The sequence below is a fragment of the Mustela nigripes genome, chromosome 3 (assembly GCF_022355385.1).
Source record: "Mustela nigripes isolate SB6536 chromosome 3, MUSNIG.SB6536, whole genome shotgun sequence".
NCBI classification, from domain to species: Eukaryota; Metazoa; Chordata; class Mammalia; order Carnivora; family Mustelidae; genus Mustela; species Mustela nigripes.
The window spans coordinates 164,021,983-164,035,765 of NC_081559.1; the positions used below are offsets into that span (position 1 = coordinate 164,021,983).

General features: G+C 36.3%; 1 protein-coding gene across 45 annotated transcripts in view; it reads left to right on the top strand.

Moving 5' to 3' along the window:
• Window positions 1-13,783, top strand: part of RIMS2 (regulating synaptic membrane exocytosis 2) — a 600,488-nt gene that overhangs the window by 180,118 nt on the left and 406,587 nt on the right. For all 45 annotated transcript variants that reach the window (XM_059394973.1, XM_059394974.1, XM_059394987.1 and 42 more), the window contains one exon: window positions 3,641-3,951. In XM_059394973.1, the coding sequence (XP_059250956.1) occupies window positions 3,641-3,951 (311 nt within the window). The remainder of the gene's footprint in view (window positions 1-3,640; window positions 3,952-13,783) is intronic.

Below are 13,783 nucleotides of genomic sequence, written 5' to 3' on the forward strand. Positions count from 1 at the left end.
TGACCTGAGCCGAAGGCAGCTGCTTAACCAACTGAGCCACCCAGGCGTCCCACATCATTCGTTTTTGATGTAGGGTTTCATGATTCATTGTTTGCGTATAGCATCCAGTGCTGCATGGGATCGTGCCCTCCTTAATACCCATCACCAGGCTCACCCATTCCCCTACCCCTCTCCCCTCTAAAACCCTCAGTTTGTTTCCCGGAGTCCTTAGTCTCCCATGGTTCATCTTCCACTCCGATTTCTCCCCCTTCATTTTTCCCTTCCTTCCCCTAACGTCCTCCATGCTATTTCTTACATTCCACAAAGAAGTGAACCCATATGATAATTGTCTTTCTCTGCTCGGCTTTTACTAAAACAGCTTTCATCGTATGGTATACTTGCTGATTAACTTAATTGGTTAAAGGGTTTCATTAACAGAAGCCCTGTGATTTTGTTCCCAAATCAGTTTAATTTCATTTCATGGACACACACCTTACCTCTGGTAGCCATTAATAATTTCCTAAGCAGTTAAAAGTCATCTCCTACGGACTCATGTACATGTGTGTGCGAGATGGAGCTCAGCACCCTCAGTTAAGAGGTTAAGTTGCTCTGTGTTTGGAGGACTTTGAGTAAAAGCGTCAATCTCTTTACTACTTCAAGTGAGTGGATTTGTTAACTGAGGTTTAAAGATTAACAAACTAGGAATCCATGAACGGAGGAGGTAGTACAAGAAGAAAAGGAGAGAGAATTGGGTGTTAGGATATGAGGATACTAAGAACCAGAAGTTGAGGATGGAACAGAACGTCTAGTCAGAAAAGTAGCCGCCATTGTGGGTATCCCAGAGAGTATGGGGAGAGAATTAATATGGGGAGAGTCTTTAATAGGAATCGAACAGCATCCTTCAAGCCTTATACTCATTTAACTCATATTAATATCCCCTGGGTGTTAACAGATGAGGAACAGATGAGTTCTTCCAAGTCTTGTTCTCATTTTGGGTTACACAGAAATGTTACTATTACTGTTTGTATGATGAATAGTTCATGCTGAGGTAAATCGGTGAGGCTACGTGTGGCCTTCTGCACTCACTGAGGAACACACATGTAACTCATCCCTCATATCCAGTTGGGAATCTCTGCTTCAGCCAGGGGTTCTCTAAGTTTATCTGGCGTCAGAATCACCTATAGGATGTGGCCAAAAAAATCTCAGATTTTTGGGTCCTGCCCCAGAATTTCTGATTCAGTAGTTCTGGAATGGGACCTGAGAATTTGCACTTCAGACAAGTTGCCAGGTGGTAGGGATCCATTGTCCCAGGGATAGGAACTTGCTTATCTTGTGACAAATAATGAAACAGCAATAGGTTGTGTCTGCAGATGACTGTGACTGGATACTTGTCTGTCTCACAAACTCACTTCCGTTTTATCGTTAGTTACCAGGCACAAAGGGTATTATTCTCAGTACTCTGACGTATTCTAGGTGAAGTCACATGGTGAAATCATATAGCTTATCTTATCATTATCATATGAATAGCAATCTGCTTAAAATAAGACAGAAAAGTTGAAATTCAAATTTATTTTAACATTATTTTGTGGTTCTATACTTAGTTTACTTTTCACATTTAAGAGAGAGCTGCAATACCAACATTTGTCACAAGATGGCATCAAAAGGCTGAAGATTTTGGTTGAAACTTCATTTTTGAGAGAGCTAGCTATTTCAGAGTATACAAACCAAAAGAAATTTGTACCCTGAGGTATATTTGTGTGTGTGTGTGTGTGTGTGTGTGTGTGTGTGTGTGTTTTGGTGAGATTTTGGTATTTTCATATCAAAAATGCTTTCTTATTTACTTATAAAGGTAATATAAGGCACATATGTTGACATTATTGCTGACTAATTCTTTTGGAAATCAGTGAAACATAAATCTTAATGTAATAATATCCAGTATCTTATCATCTTTCCCCAGAAAGGATTTCAAAAGAATTCAAGTTAGTAAGCATTTAGAAGGTCTTACTATCCTGTGACTGATTGCATTTCTTTATGCAAATAGACTTTGTAAATCCTTCCCCAGTGAGCTTTGAATTTAGTGGGGTAGGGAAGAAATGTGTATACAGTTCAAAAAGATAACAAAGTAATATAATATTAAACAACGTTGTATGATATGAATTATACAAACAATATGAATGAGAATGAGGACAATAAAGCAAACATTTTAAATGGCATTTTATAAAAAAATGTTTGCATCAGTTGAAAATACCCTAATAAATCTTCCTTTTACTGTAGTTATCTATTTATTATTGTTATAACTTATTTAAACTATGAGGAAGTGTTGGCAATATTGAGAGCTCTTTCAGTATTTGACATAAACGTCAGAAAACCCTCACTTGAAACATGAACTCACCTTTTTTTTTTTTTTTAAAGATTTTTATTTATTTATTTATTTGACACAGAGAGAGAGAGATCACAAGTAGGCTGAGAGGCAGGCAGAGAGAGAGGGGGAAGCAGGCTCCCGCTGAGCAGAGAGCCCGATGAGGAGCTCGATCCCAGGACCCTGAGATCATGACCTGAGCCGAAGGCAGTGGCTTAATCCACTGAGCCACCCAGGCGCCCCATGAACTCACCTTTTATTTCATGAATAGATAATTTTATTTTTCCTGATACATTGAAAAAGATTTCTTAAAAGAAAGTGAAGGTTTTCTGGTCACAAAGATAGTAGTTAAGATATTCTTAGATTCCTGGAGTCTGAAAAACATACTAAAAAATCAAGGGTAGGACGGTTGTTTCGAGGCGGTGGGGAGGGAGAAAGGGGATTTACTGTTTAATGAGTATAGATTTTGAGCTCTGCAACATGAACAAGTTTTGAAGCTGTGTTTCACTGTTCTGTGAATATACTTTTGAACTGTGCACTTAAAAATGGTTAAAGAGGTAAATTTTTTAAATTACAAAATGTAAAAAAATAACAAGTATCCTTCTATAAATTATGAGCAACTAATAGGTTTATGTTGAAGATCAAAAATGTTCCTAGCTTTATTTTAGCCATTAAGAGCTACTTAAAAGGAATAAATATCCCTTCAAGAAGCTTATAATATAATTATTTGGTGATAGAATTTTAATATAATATTAGTAGGTAATCTACTAGAAGTCTAATATCTAATAAGCATTGTGTTAGACATTTTATATAAATTATTTCCAATCTTTAATTCTCAAAACAATATAGAAAAAAGTATTATCATCCCTATTTCCTTATTTTATCACTAAGGAAACCTTAATAGATATGAAGGTTCAGGACCTTGTTCAAGGTTACAGTTTCTATATTGGAGTTAGTATTTAAACCCAAGTCTGTCTAGCCTCAAAATCCATTTTCCCTATATTACACCATGCCCCTAATTTAAATAAAAAGCAATTAAAGAATACACGTAAACAACCAGTAATTTGGGACTCTCGTTTGGTATTTCTGCTGTCAGTTAACATTGCCTGTTTCATTGTAATTGTGCTGACAAAATGAAAAGATATGTGATATAATTAATGGTAGCAGTTAATCTGGATTATATTTTAATTTCAGGAAAGATAACCATTTGATTTTTTGTTGTTGGTTTGAACTGTCTTCTCTTTTGACTTGTGTTTAACTTTTGGAACCACTAATTTTTCTTCCCTGTGTATTCGTGTGCAGGTTATGTGGGTATGTAATTTGTGCCGAAAACAACAAGAAATCCTCACTAAATCAGGAGCATGGTTTTATAATAGTGGATCTAACACATCACAGCAACCCGATCAGAAGGTTCTCCGAGGACTGCGGAATGAGGAGGCACCTCAGGAGAAGAAAGCAAAAGTGCATGAGCAGGCCCAGTTCCAAGGACCCTCAGGTGACTTATCTGTACCTGCAGTGGAGAAAAGTCGCTCTCATGGGCTCACAAGACAGGATTCTATTAAAAATGGGTCAGGAGTGAAGCACCAAATTACCAGTGACATAGCTTCAGACAGGTAAACATTTTGTTTAATCTTTAGGTAAACATTCTTTTTATAACCTTCATTCCAAACAGAAATAAAAAATACATGAAATGTTGAGGCAACGAGTTGTCTAAATGTAATGTGAATGTCCATGTGTTTTATATAAATCGGAAAGTGATGTTCAGGACTTGAGCTTCTAGAAGTTTGAACAATCTTAGGTTTATTCTGATTTTCCGGGATAAAGAAATCAAACAGAGGATTTATATAGAAGGCTGTTGGCATAGGAAAGACAGACTGGGGTAAGAGCAGTGGGAAGGAAGAAGAGGTGGTTGTAAGACATTTTAGAGAGGTTGCATCGAAGGAACTAGCTAGAGTTGGGGGTAAGGGAATGGGGAATGTTACTGATGTCCACCTCGGGCTGAAGGATGAGGTAGTTTTCCAGGCAGGTGGATCCAGACGAAAGGATTTCATGAATTTGCTGTGTTTGTGGGCTAACTCTGTTATTACTACTTGGGATCAATTCTATGGGCTTCTTCATGTTCAAAATGTTGGACTTTTATAAATAGAATTTATGGTCCTATATTTCCTACCTGTGGAAGGGGAGAATGAAACATTTTCATGGGAAGATTATTTTTCTATACCATATTCCTATTTGAATTGCAAATTTAAAAAAAAAAATCTGGTTTATGCTATTTCTGTCACCCAGAAGTGGGCAATAAATTTCTATGTGAATAAGTACAAAGTCATGCATTTGTGGAAAATCAAATCTAAAATTATACTCATAGGATGGTGGGTTCTGAGCACTCATTTGTCACAGGTAAGATAATTGGAAGTCACTTTATATAGTGCCTCAAATGTCATCCCGATGAATTGCTGTGTTTTATGAGAACTTTGCTAGTTCTTTTGAAAACTAGCAAAAGTGAAACAATGTAATTCTGTCTTTGGGCAAAATAATGGTGGTTTCACAGCTGAAATACTATAAACATGTCTCAGTGTAAAATCTCAGGAACCCCAAAATTTTAATTTTAGAGGACCATCTTCAATTGAGGTCCACGTTAAGCAGACAAAATATTTGGAAGGCAATTTCAGGCATGACCTGTAGGGGAGCAAGCAATGGTCTAGTTAAGAGAAAAAGCGCAATCCTAGGCACATTCAAGAACAGGTTATTTCTTATAGCCAACGTGTCTCAGTTTTACTTAGACACCTGGGAGTCAGGGTACAATGGCCTCGGCCTTATCCTATCTGATGGGCAAGGAGATTTGGGTATTTATCCCTATCTCTCCTTTGTTACTGGTTTAGGGTTGTTCTAGAGGGTGTTAACTCGTTTTGGAACTCACTGGCCAAGCATGTTCTTATGGCCAGAGGAAGCACTCAGGCAGAGTATTACAATATGGTAAGAAGACAGTGCTGTGTAGGGACTGGTGAAATGATGATGCCGTGTGAGTTGGGACAGTGGCAGTGTCTGCTACACAAGGACTTAAGAAATCAACAAAGCCTGTAAAATGGCACCGACAATAGTTGTGGTATCTGAATTTGGATGAAAAAATAGATGATTACCAGCGGAGGTAGGATTTTCAATGAAAGAATGAATGACTAAGTAAAATGGATAATGGGGACACAGATGCATTCTGCAAAAACTAGATAGATGTATGAGATAGTTTTCTTTGGAGTTTAGAAAGATGGTTTAGGAAGAATACAAGGAAATACCTGAAATACTGGATCACGTAATAGATTATGAAGTTGTGGGATGTATTTCATCAGGAAGTTGTAGATGTGAAAAATAAATCCGACAAGTTTATGAATGATTAATTCATCTTTGTGAGAAAGCTGGAATCATCTCTCTAATCTTTGAAGAAGGCGGTGATGAGAACAAATATATCTCTTTCAATATTATCTTTCAACTCTTCTTCTGTTGACAAAGTATTAGCCTGGATGAACAATAGAACCTGATCCATTGTGAGGAAGCAAGATATAGTACTCCTCCCTCCCCCTTCTTCTCTTTTGCCTGGTGGCTTTGGTACCATTACTAATAATTGTGTATCTTAATGACTCAAAGCTTCCGGTAAGTACATCCTTCTTCTCCCAATCTCATATAAGTCAAACAAGTAGCTCCTTTTGTGTACAGGAATTACTCTAGTCAGGGAAGAAGTTAGAATTTAACATTAGATTTAGTAGTTATGCCTAGAAAATGGGATTGGTTATAAGTTGTAAAAGCTATTATTTGAAAAATACTTTCTCTTCAAAAATAATTCAGTTTTCCTTACCATAAGCAAAAAAGAGCATTTGTTTTATTATTTTTAAATATAGATTCTATAACAGTTTGCTATGTGTGCATTTATGAACCTACCGGATTCTCTCCCCTAGACCATGGCATCAGCAGACTATGTCCCTGGGCCAAATCTGGCTTGCCACATTTTTTTTTTTTTTTTTTGTAAATGAAGATTTCCTGGAACACGGCCATACCTATTCATTTACTTAGTGTCTTTGGCTCTTTTCAGCTCCAGCTCCAGGGCTGAGTACTTTATAAGGGACTATATGGTTCTCAACAGCCTAAAATATTTACTCTCTGACTGTTCAAGAAATGTTAGCTAATTCCTACCCGAGAGAGTAGTTAGCTCTCTTGTTCTGTTGGTATGTCTGCTTTCTTTGCCCATTTCCTTTTGTTACTGTTTAAATCATTTCGGTTAAGCCTGTTTTATTGTAGCTCTACCACATCTTCTTTATCCAGTCATCTGTGGATGGACATCGGTTTTAGGCCTGTTTTTTTTTGGTCCTGCTTTCCCCTCTCCCAGGCCCTCTTCCCTTCCTTTTTTCTCTGGGTCCCCATCTCTCTCTCTCTCTTTTTCTCTCCACATCTCTCTCTTTTCTTACCAGAATGATTCTTCTTGGGACGCCTGGGTGGCTCAGTTGGTTAAGCGGCTGCCTTCGGCTCAGGTCATGATCCCAGCGTCCTGGGATCGAGTCCCACATCGGGCTCCTTGCTTGGCAGGGAGCCTGCTTCTCCCTCTGCCTCTGCCTGCCACTCTGTCTGCCTGTGCTTGCTCTCGTTTCTCTCTCTATGACAAATAAATAATTCTTAAAAAAAAAAAAAAAAGAATGATTCTTCTAGCAGTTTGAGCTGGACAGTGAAATGCCGCTACTGATAAGGAATATAATTTCAGTTTAAAGTATTATTAGTAATTTGTTTTGTCAGTATCATTCAGGCACTGGTAGCCTCAAAAAGAGAAGCTTCAGTTCAATTAATTTAAAACTCTATAGATCTTAGAATTGTGTTTGACAGATACAAAAGTAGCTACATTGTCTTCTTTTGAGGAGTTTTCATCTTTAATTACAGTAACTTTGATCTGTTTTATGACTTCTTTCTCCCCTGCTAGGTTTTAGCACAGTGCTTTCTTTACACATGAACCCTTCGTGTTCATTGAGTGAATGACTATCAATTGGCCCTAGATCCTGGCTTTGAGTTCATGAATATTTACTTACTTAGTTTATTTGTGAAAATGGCAAATTTTTTTTTTTGTCGATTTAGATGCAAAATATTGTTAGAAGTTTTCAAATATGCTTTTTATTTCAGAATAGGTTTTGAAATCACCATTAAAAAAAAAATCATGTGCACTTTGCTTACCCTTTATTATGTCCCTCAGGGAGGCCCAGTGGCTTCTCAGCCTTTCATTTACATACATATAATTTGGGGATTTCATTAAAATATAGATTTGAATTCAGTAGTTCTGAGGTAGGACTGGATAATCTGTATTTTCACAAGCTTCTGAGGGATGCCATTACTTCTAGTGCAGGTTAGTAATGAGGCAGTAGGGGATCTGAGAGGATCTCAGGGAGAGAAACACCAGTGGCGTTCAGTAGCTCAGTGGCAGTTGTCCTCTGTAGCTCTACCACTAGGGGGCACACCACTCAGCGAATACGGAAGGTTCCTAGAAGCAACGTAATGGTTCATTTCAATATATGGTTCCGACATACTTGTTGGATGGAGGACAGAGGTGGAAACCAGCTACCTGGTGGTGGATTGACTACATCCATGGAGCTTCAAGCTCCTACCTCCTTTATTATGACAGCGTGGCTGAGCATTTACTTATTTAAATATATTTTATTTTTTATAAATTTATTTATTTATAAATTTATAAAATAAATTTTAAAATAAATTTTAAAATTTAATTTAAAAATAAATTTTGAAAATAAAATTTAAAAATAAAAAATAAATAAATTTATTTTTTATAAATTACTTATTTCCCCATTATTATACAGTAGGGAATATCATATATATATATATGTATATATCTATATACGTATATAGATATATACCTGGATTCATATTCAGAGTGGTCAAGGGGATGTTACAGAATATTTGTTTTACAAAGAGGCCTTGGGTTGGAGGAGGATTGGGAACCGCTGTGGTAAGGAATCTAAGGTAGGATCTAGAGGAGGGTGGTTAAAATAATCATTAAAAAACTAAATTTCCAGGGACGCCTGGGTGGCTCAGTTGGTTAAGCAGCTGCCTTCGGCTCAGGTCATGATCCCAGCGTCCTGGGATCGAGTCCCACATCGGGCTCCTTGCTCCGCAGGGAGCCTGCTTCTCCCTCTGACTCTGCCTTCCACTCTGTCTGCCTGTGCTCGCTCTCGCTCGCTCTCTCTCTGACAAATAAATAAATAAAATCTTTCTTTAAAAAAAAAAAAAAAAAAAAAAAAAAACAAAAACTAAATTTCCAGAATGCCTGGGTGGCTTAGTCTGTTAAGCATCTGCCTTCAGCTCAGGGCATGATCCCACAGTCCTGGGATCCAGCCCCACGTCGGACTCCCTGCTCAGCGGGGAGCTGGCCTCTCCCTCCGCTGCTCCCCTGCTTGTGCTCTCACTTGGTGTCAAATAAATAAAATCTTCTAAAAAAATAAAAACTAAGTTTTTGTTAAGAAAATAAAATTAAATATAAACTGAAATAAATTTGTCTTACAACATTTAGTTGACATTTTATACACTGAAATTATTTAAAAGTTGGGTGCTCTATAATATTCATAGTGGAAAATGGATAGTTAAAATTTAGGAAATAGTTAATTTTTTTCTTTTACATATAATTTTAGCATTTATTTAGCACTTCCTAGGACATTGGGAGAGGTTTAAAAGTAAGAAGTGTTAGTGCTAATTTGTTTGGTGGAAGGCATGAAAACTAGAAATCAGAAGGCATAGTTCTTAGTCTTCTCTTTACTGTTGTCATTTGTAGATGTATATCTTTTGTGTCTCATTTTCTTATATCTGAAATAAATAGGCAGTCTGCAAGATCTCAAAAAGACTTCCAGTTGTAAAATTCTTTGCTTTGTTGTATTTTAAGGTCTCTGCCATGGTATAAACTTAAACTATTCTCTTCCATTACTTTTTTCTTTCTTATAACTGGTAGTCTTATGTTAAATTAATAGAGGGTTATCTTCCATATTGTAATAACTCATTGTTATAATCTATTTATTCAATGGACATTTATCAAATTTCAGTTAGATATGATCTGTTACTATATGCCTCAAATAATTTTAACATGATTCATACATAAAACTAAATGTATCTGACAGATTAAATCTCCAATAAGGACATTTTGACTCTGATCTTGTAATTATAGTATCATGTAATATTTAATCTTTATATATTACCATGTAATATTTCTCTATTTTCCCTACTTATTTATTCTATTATAAAACAAAAATTAATAATAGGAAAAAGTAACAGAGTTAACTGCTTCTAGTGGACTATGAAGCATTTTAAGAAACATAACTACAAACAAATAATATTTCATAGGCGTCCCAGATTCTTAAGTATCTTTTTCTACATTTTACTTCTTAAATAATGACACTTAATGGAAGTACTGAGACACCTTATTATCCTTTTTTTTTCTGGAATTTTGATTGAGAGTGGAAAACAAAAAATATCATGACTCAATTACATTTCAGTGCATTCTGTTAGATGGTGAATATGCTACCAGCTGTAAGTGATGATAAGAGACTAATAAAAATGTAAGGTGATTATCTTGGATCAAAATGTAAAGTTTAAGGGCAAATTAAGTATAAGGAAAATTTAGTAGTTTGGTAATCACCATAATTTCCTTATTGTAGGATACTTATAACCTACCAAATACTTTCGTGATGCTTGGTTAGATAATTAATTTAAAAGTTTGATTCAAATTTCAGCTAGTTAACATACAGCGTATTATTAGTTTCAGGTGTACAATATAGTGGTTCCCTCCAACACCTGGTGCTCGTCACAGCCAGCGCCCTCCTTAGTCCCCATCGCTTATTTACTCATCCCCTCACCCACCGCCCCTCTGGTCAGCATCAGTTTGTTCTCTGTAGTTAAGAGTCTGTTTATTGGTTTGCCTCTCTCTCTCTTTTTCTCTCTCTCATTTCCCCTTTGCTCATTTGTTTTGTTTCTTAAATTCCCATATGAATGAAATTATATAGTTGTCTTTCTCTAACTTGCTTCTCTTAGCATAATACTCTCTAGCTCCAACCACGTTGTTGCAGATGGTAAGATTTCATTCCTTTTATGGCTGAGTAATATTTCACTGTGTGTGTGTGTGTGTGTGTGTACTGTATCTTCCTTATGCATTCTTCATTTGATGGACACTTGGGCTCTTTCCATAATTTGGCCATTGTAGATAATGCTGCTATAAACATTGGGGTACATGTATCTCTTTGAAGAACATTTTTTTTGTTGTTCTTTTTTCTTTTGTTCTTTGCTGCATCATAGGATAGTTCTATTTTTAGCTTTTTCAGGAACCTCCATACTGTTTTCCAGAGTGGGTGCACCAGTTGGCATTCCTACCAACAGTATAAGAGGGTTCCCCTTTCTCCATTTCATTGCCAACACCTGTTGTTTCTTGTGTTGTTGACTTTAGCCATTCTGATTGGTGTGAGGTGATATCTCATTATAGTTTCGATTTGTGTTTCCCTGATGATAAGTGATGTTGAGCATTGCTTCATGTCTGTTGACCATTTATATGTTTCCTTTGGAAAAATATCCATTCATGTTTTCTGCCTATTTTTTAATTGGAGTATTCATTTTTTGGGGTATGGTGTTTTATAAGTTCTTCACATATTTTGGATACCAACCCTTTATCAGTATGTCACTTGCAGACATCTTCTCCCACTCTGTGAGTTGCCTTTTAGTTTCATCAATTTTTCTTTGCTGTGCATCATTTGATTATTTTAAAGTAAAAGTAATAGTTAAAATATAAGATTTTTGCTTCCAGTATAAATAGAACAATAGGGTTTTTGATTTACCCTTCAGTCTGAGATACCTGAATAAATAGACAATGTATTTGGAACTGTATTTTTAGAAATTGGACATCAGGCAATAAAGGAGAGAGTAATACCTGAGAGATGGAAAATAAAGTGAACCCCATGATTGCCCTAGCATGCTGTTTTGAGAGAGTTTATAGGCTGTTGCACAGGGAGAAGAGTACAGGCAGAGCCCAGATGTCTTCCTGTGTTGAGGAGACAGTTCTGAGGGCTTGGGGAGACCAAGGCAGCCATAGTTTGCTAGACAGAGTACCAGAGAGGAGAGAGAGGAGCAGAAAGATACCCTGGAGATCTGAAGAGGGTTCTTTTTGTGTATTCAGTGGACTAACGATTGGCACATGTGTGAAGAAACTATTTTAGGCCAGAGAGGATCATCCAAAATGATTAGAGAACACTGTCCTGCATTCACATAGGACCAAGAATAGTGTTTATTCCCAGCAGCCAGACTAGAAAACCTCAAGATTCCTAGAATATTGGGTAGAGTAGTTCAGAAAGTTTTATCTCAACAGTGGGGGATAATTAATGCTAACATGAGCACTGCTGTGGGACAGAATAGCCAATCATAAAAGCAAGACCTGGCCTTTCGGCTGTTTGCAAGTAATTTTACTGCCTCCCAGAAGTTCAGGAATGTTTATAGGAGTACAAAAATATCCAGTACCCCACAAGACAAAATTCAAGGTGTTTGATATCCAGTCAAAGATAACCAAGTACAAAATGGCAGGGAAACACAATCCGTAATGGGAAACTAACCAGACACTGGACATCAACCCAGAAGTGATAGAGATATTAGAATTAGCAGGCAAGAACTTTAATATTGTTATTATAATTGTATCCCATACAATTTAAAAGAGTAGAGATAAGTAATATAGAAAAATAAAACCCAGGTTAAGCCTGTAAAGAGGAGAATTATAATATCTGAAATGAAAAATATACTTGATAGGGATAATGGAAGATTAGGTCCTGAGGAAGAAAGGGTTACTGAATTGAAGACAAACAGAAATAATGCAAAATGAAATACAGGATAAAAATGAATACATAGTTTAAAAAGTAAAAGAACATCATTAGGCCTGGGATTGTATCAAGCATTTGGTATATGTGTAATTGGGTGGTCCTTGAAGGAGAGGAGAGCGTGAAGGGCACTAAGAAAAATTGGAAGAAATAGTGGTCGAATGTTTTCTCTTTCTCCAAATTTATATTTAAATCCCAGTTATTTAACATACAGTATAATATTAGTTTCAGGTGTAGAATTTTGTGATTGATCCCTTACGTACAATACCCAGTGCTCATCACAAGTGCCCTCCTTAATCCCCATCACCTATTTAACTGCACCCTCTCCCCCACTGGTAACCATCAGTTAAACCCATTTTAAATATAAAGACAAATATAGTGAAAAGTAAATGAATGGAAAAGTTACACCATGCTAAAACTACTTATACAGCCAGAAAGAAAGCTGGACTGGTTATACTAAGACCAAAGTAGATATCAGAGTAAACAATATTATTACCAGGAATGAAGAATGTTGTTTCATAATGAAAAAGGTCATTTAATCAAGAGAGCTATTAACAGACCTTCAAAATATATGATAAAACTGTAAGGAGAGATTGGGCAAATCCACAGTTGTCGTTGGAGATTTCAATACTCTTGTCTTAAAAACGAATAGACCAAGTAGGCAGAAAATCAGCAAAGATAGAGTAATCTTGACAATAGTATCAAACAAGCTGGCCTAGCTGATGTTTATAGAACAGTCCACTGAAACAATGGCAGAATATTCAGTCTTATTAGGGATTCATAGAACTGTTACCAAGATAGATATTCTAGCCATGAAACAGCCTCATTAAATTGAAAGGAATCCAAGTAATAAAAAATCTGTTCGCTGATCACAATGGAAATAAATTAGAAATCAGTAATAGAGCTCTGAAAAAAGTCTCCCAATATTTGGGAGCTAAATAATGTACTTTTAAATAACCTAACAGTTGAAGAAGATTTCAAAAGAGAGCATAGAAAACATTTTTAACTGAATTAAAATGAAAGCACAGCACAAAATTTGTAGCCAGCCCCTAAAGCAGTACTCAGGGCAGAATTTATAGCACTAGGCACCTATATTAGAAAATAGGAAAGATCTCAAAGCTTTGATCTCAGCATCTACCTTAAGAAACTTAGAAAAGTAAATTAAACCCAAGTAAGCAGAATAAAGAAAACAATAAAAATGAGAGCAGATATCAGTGAAAAAGAAAATAGAAACAATAAAGCCAAAAGCTGATTCTTTGAGAAAATCAATACAGTCCCTAAACCTCTAGACAGACTAATTGGGAGAATAAAGAGAAGATAGAAATTACCTGTATCATGAACAAGAGAGATGACATCACCATGTATTTCAGTGTTATTAACATGCCAAAAAGGAAATACTTTGAAAAACTTTGTTCTTCCTACAAAATAGACATATTAGGTGAACTGGACAAACTCCTTGAAAGACACAAATCACCAAAGCTCACCCAAGAAATGGGTAGCTTAAATAACCTTATGTACTAAAGAAATTGTACTTGTGGTTAAATATCTTCCCACAGGGTCACCTGGGTGG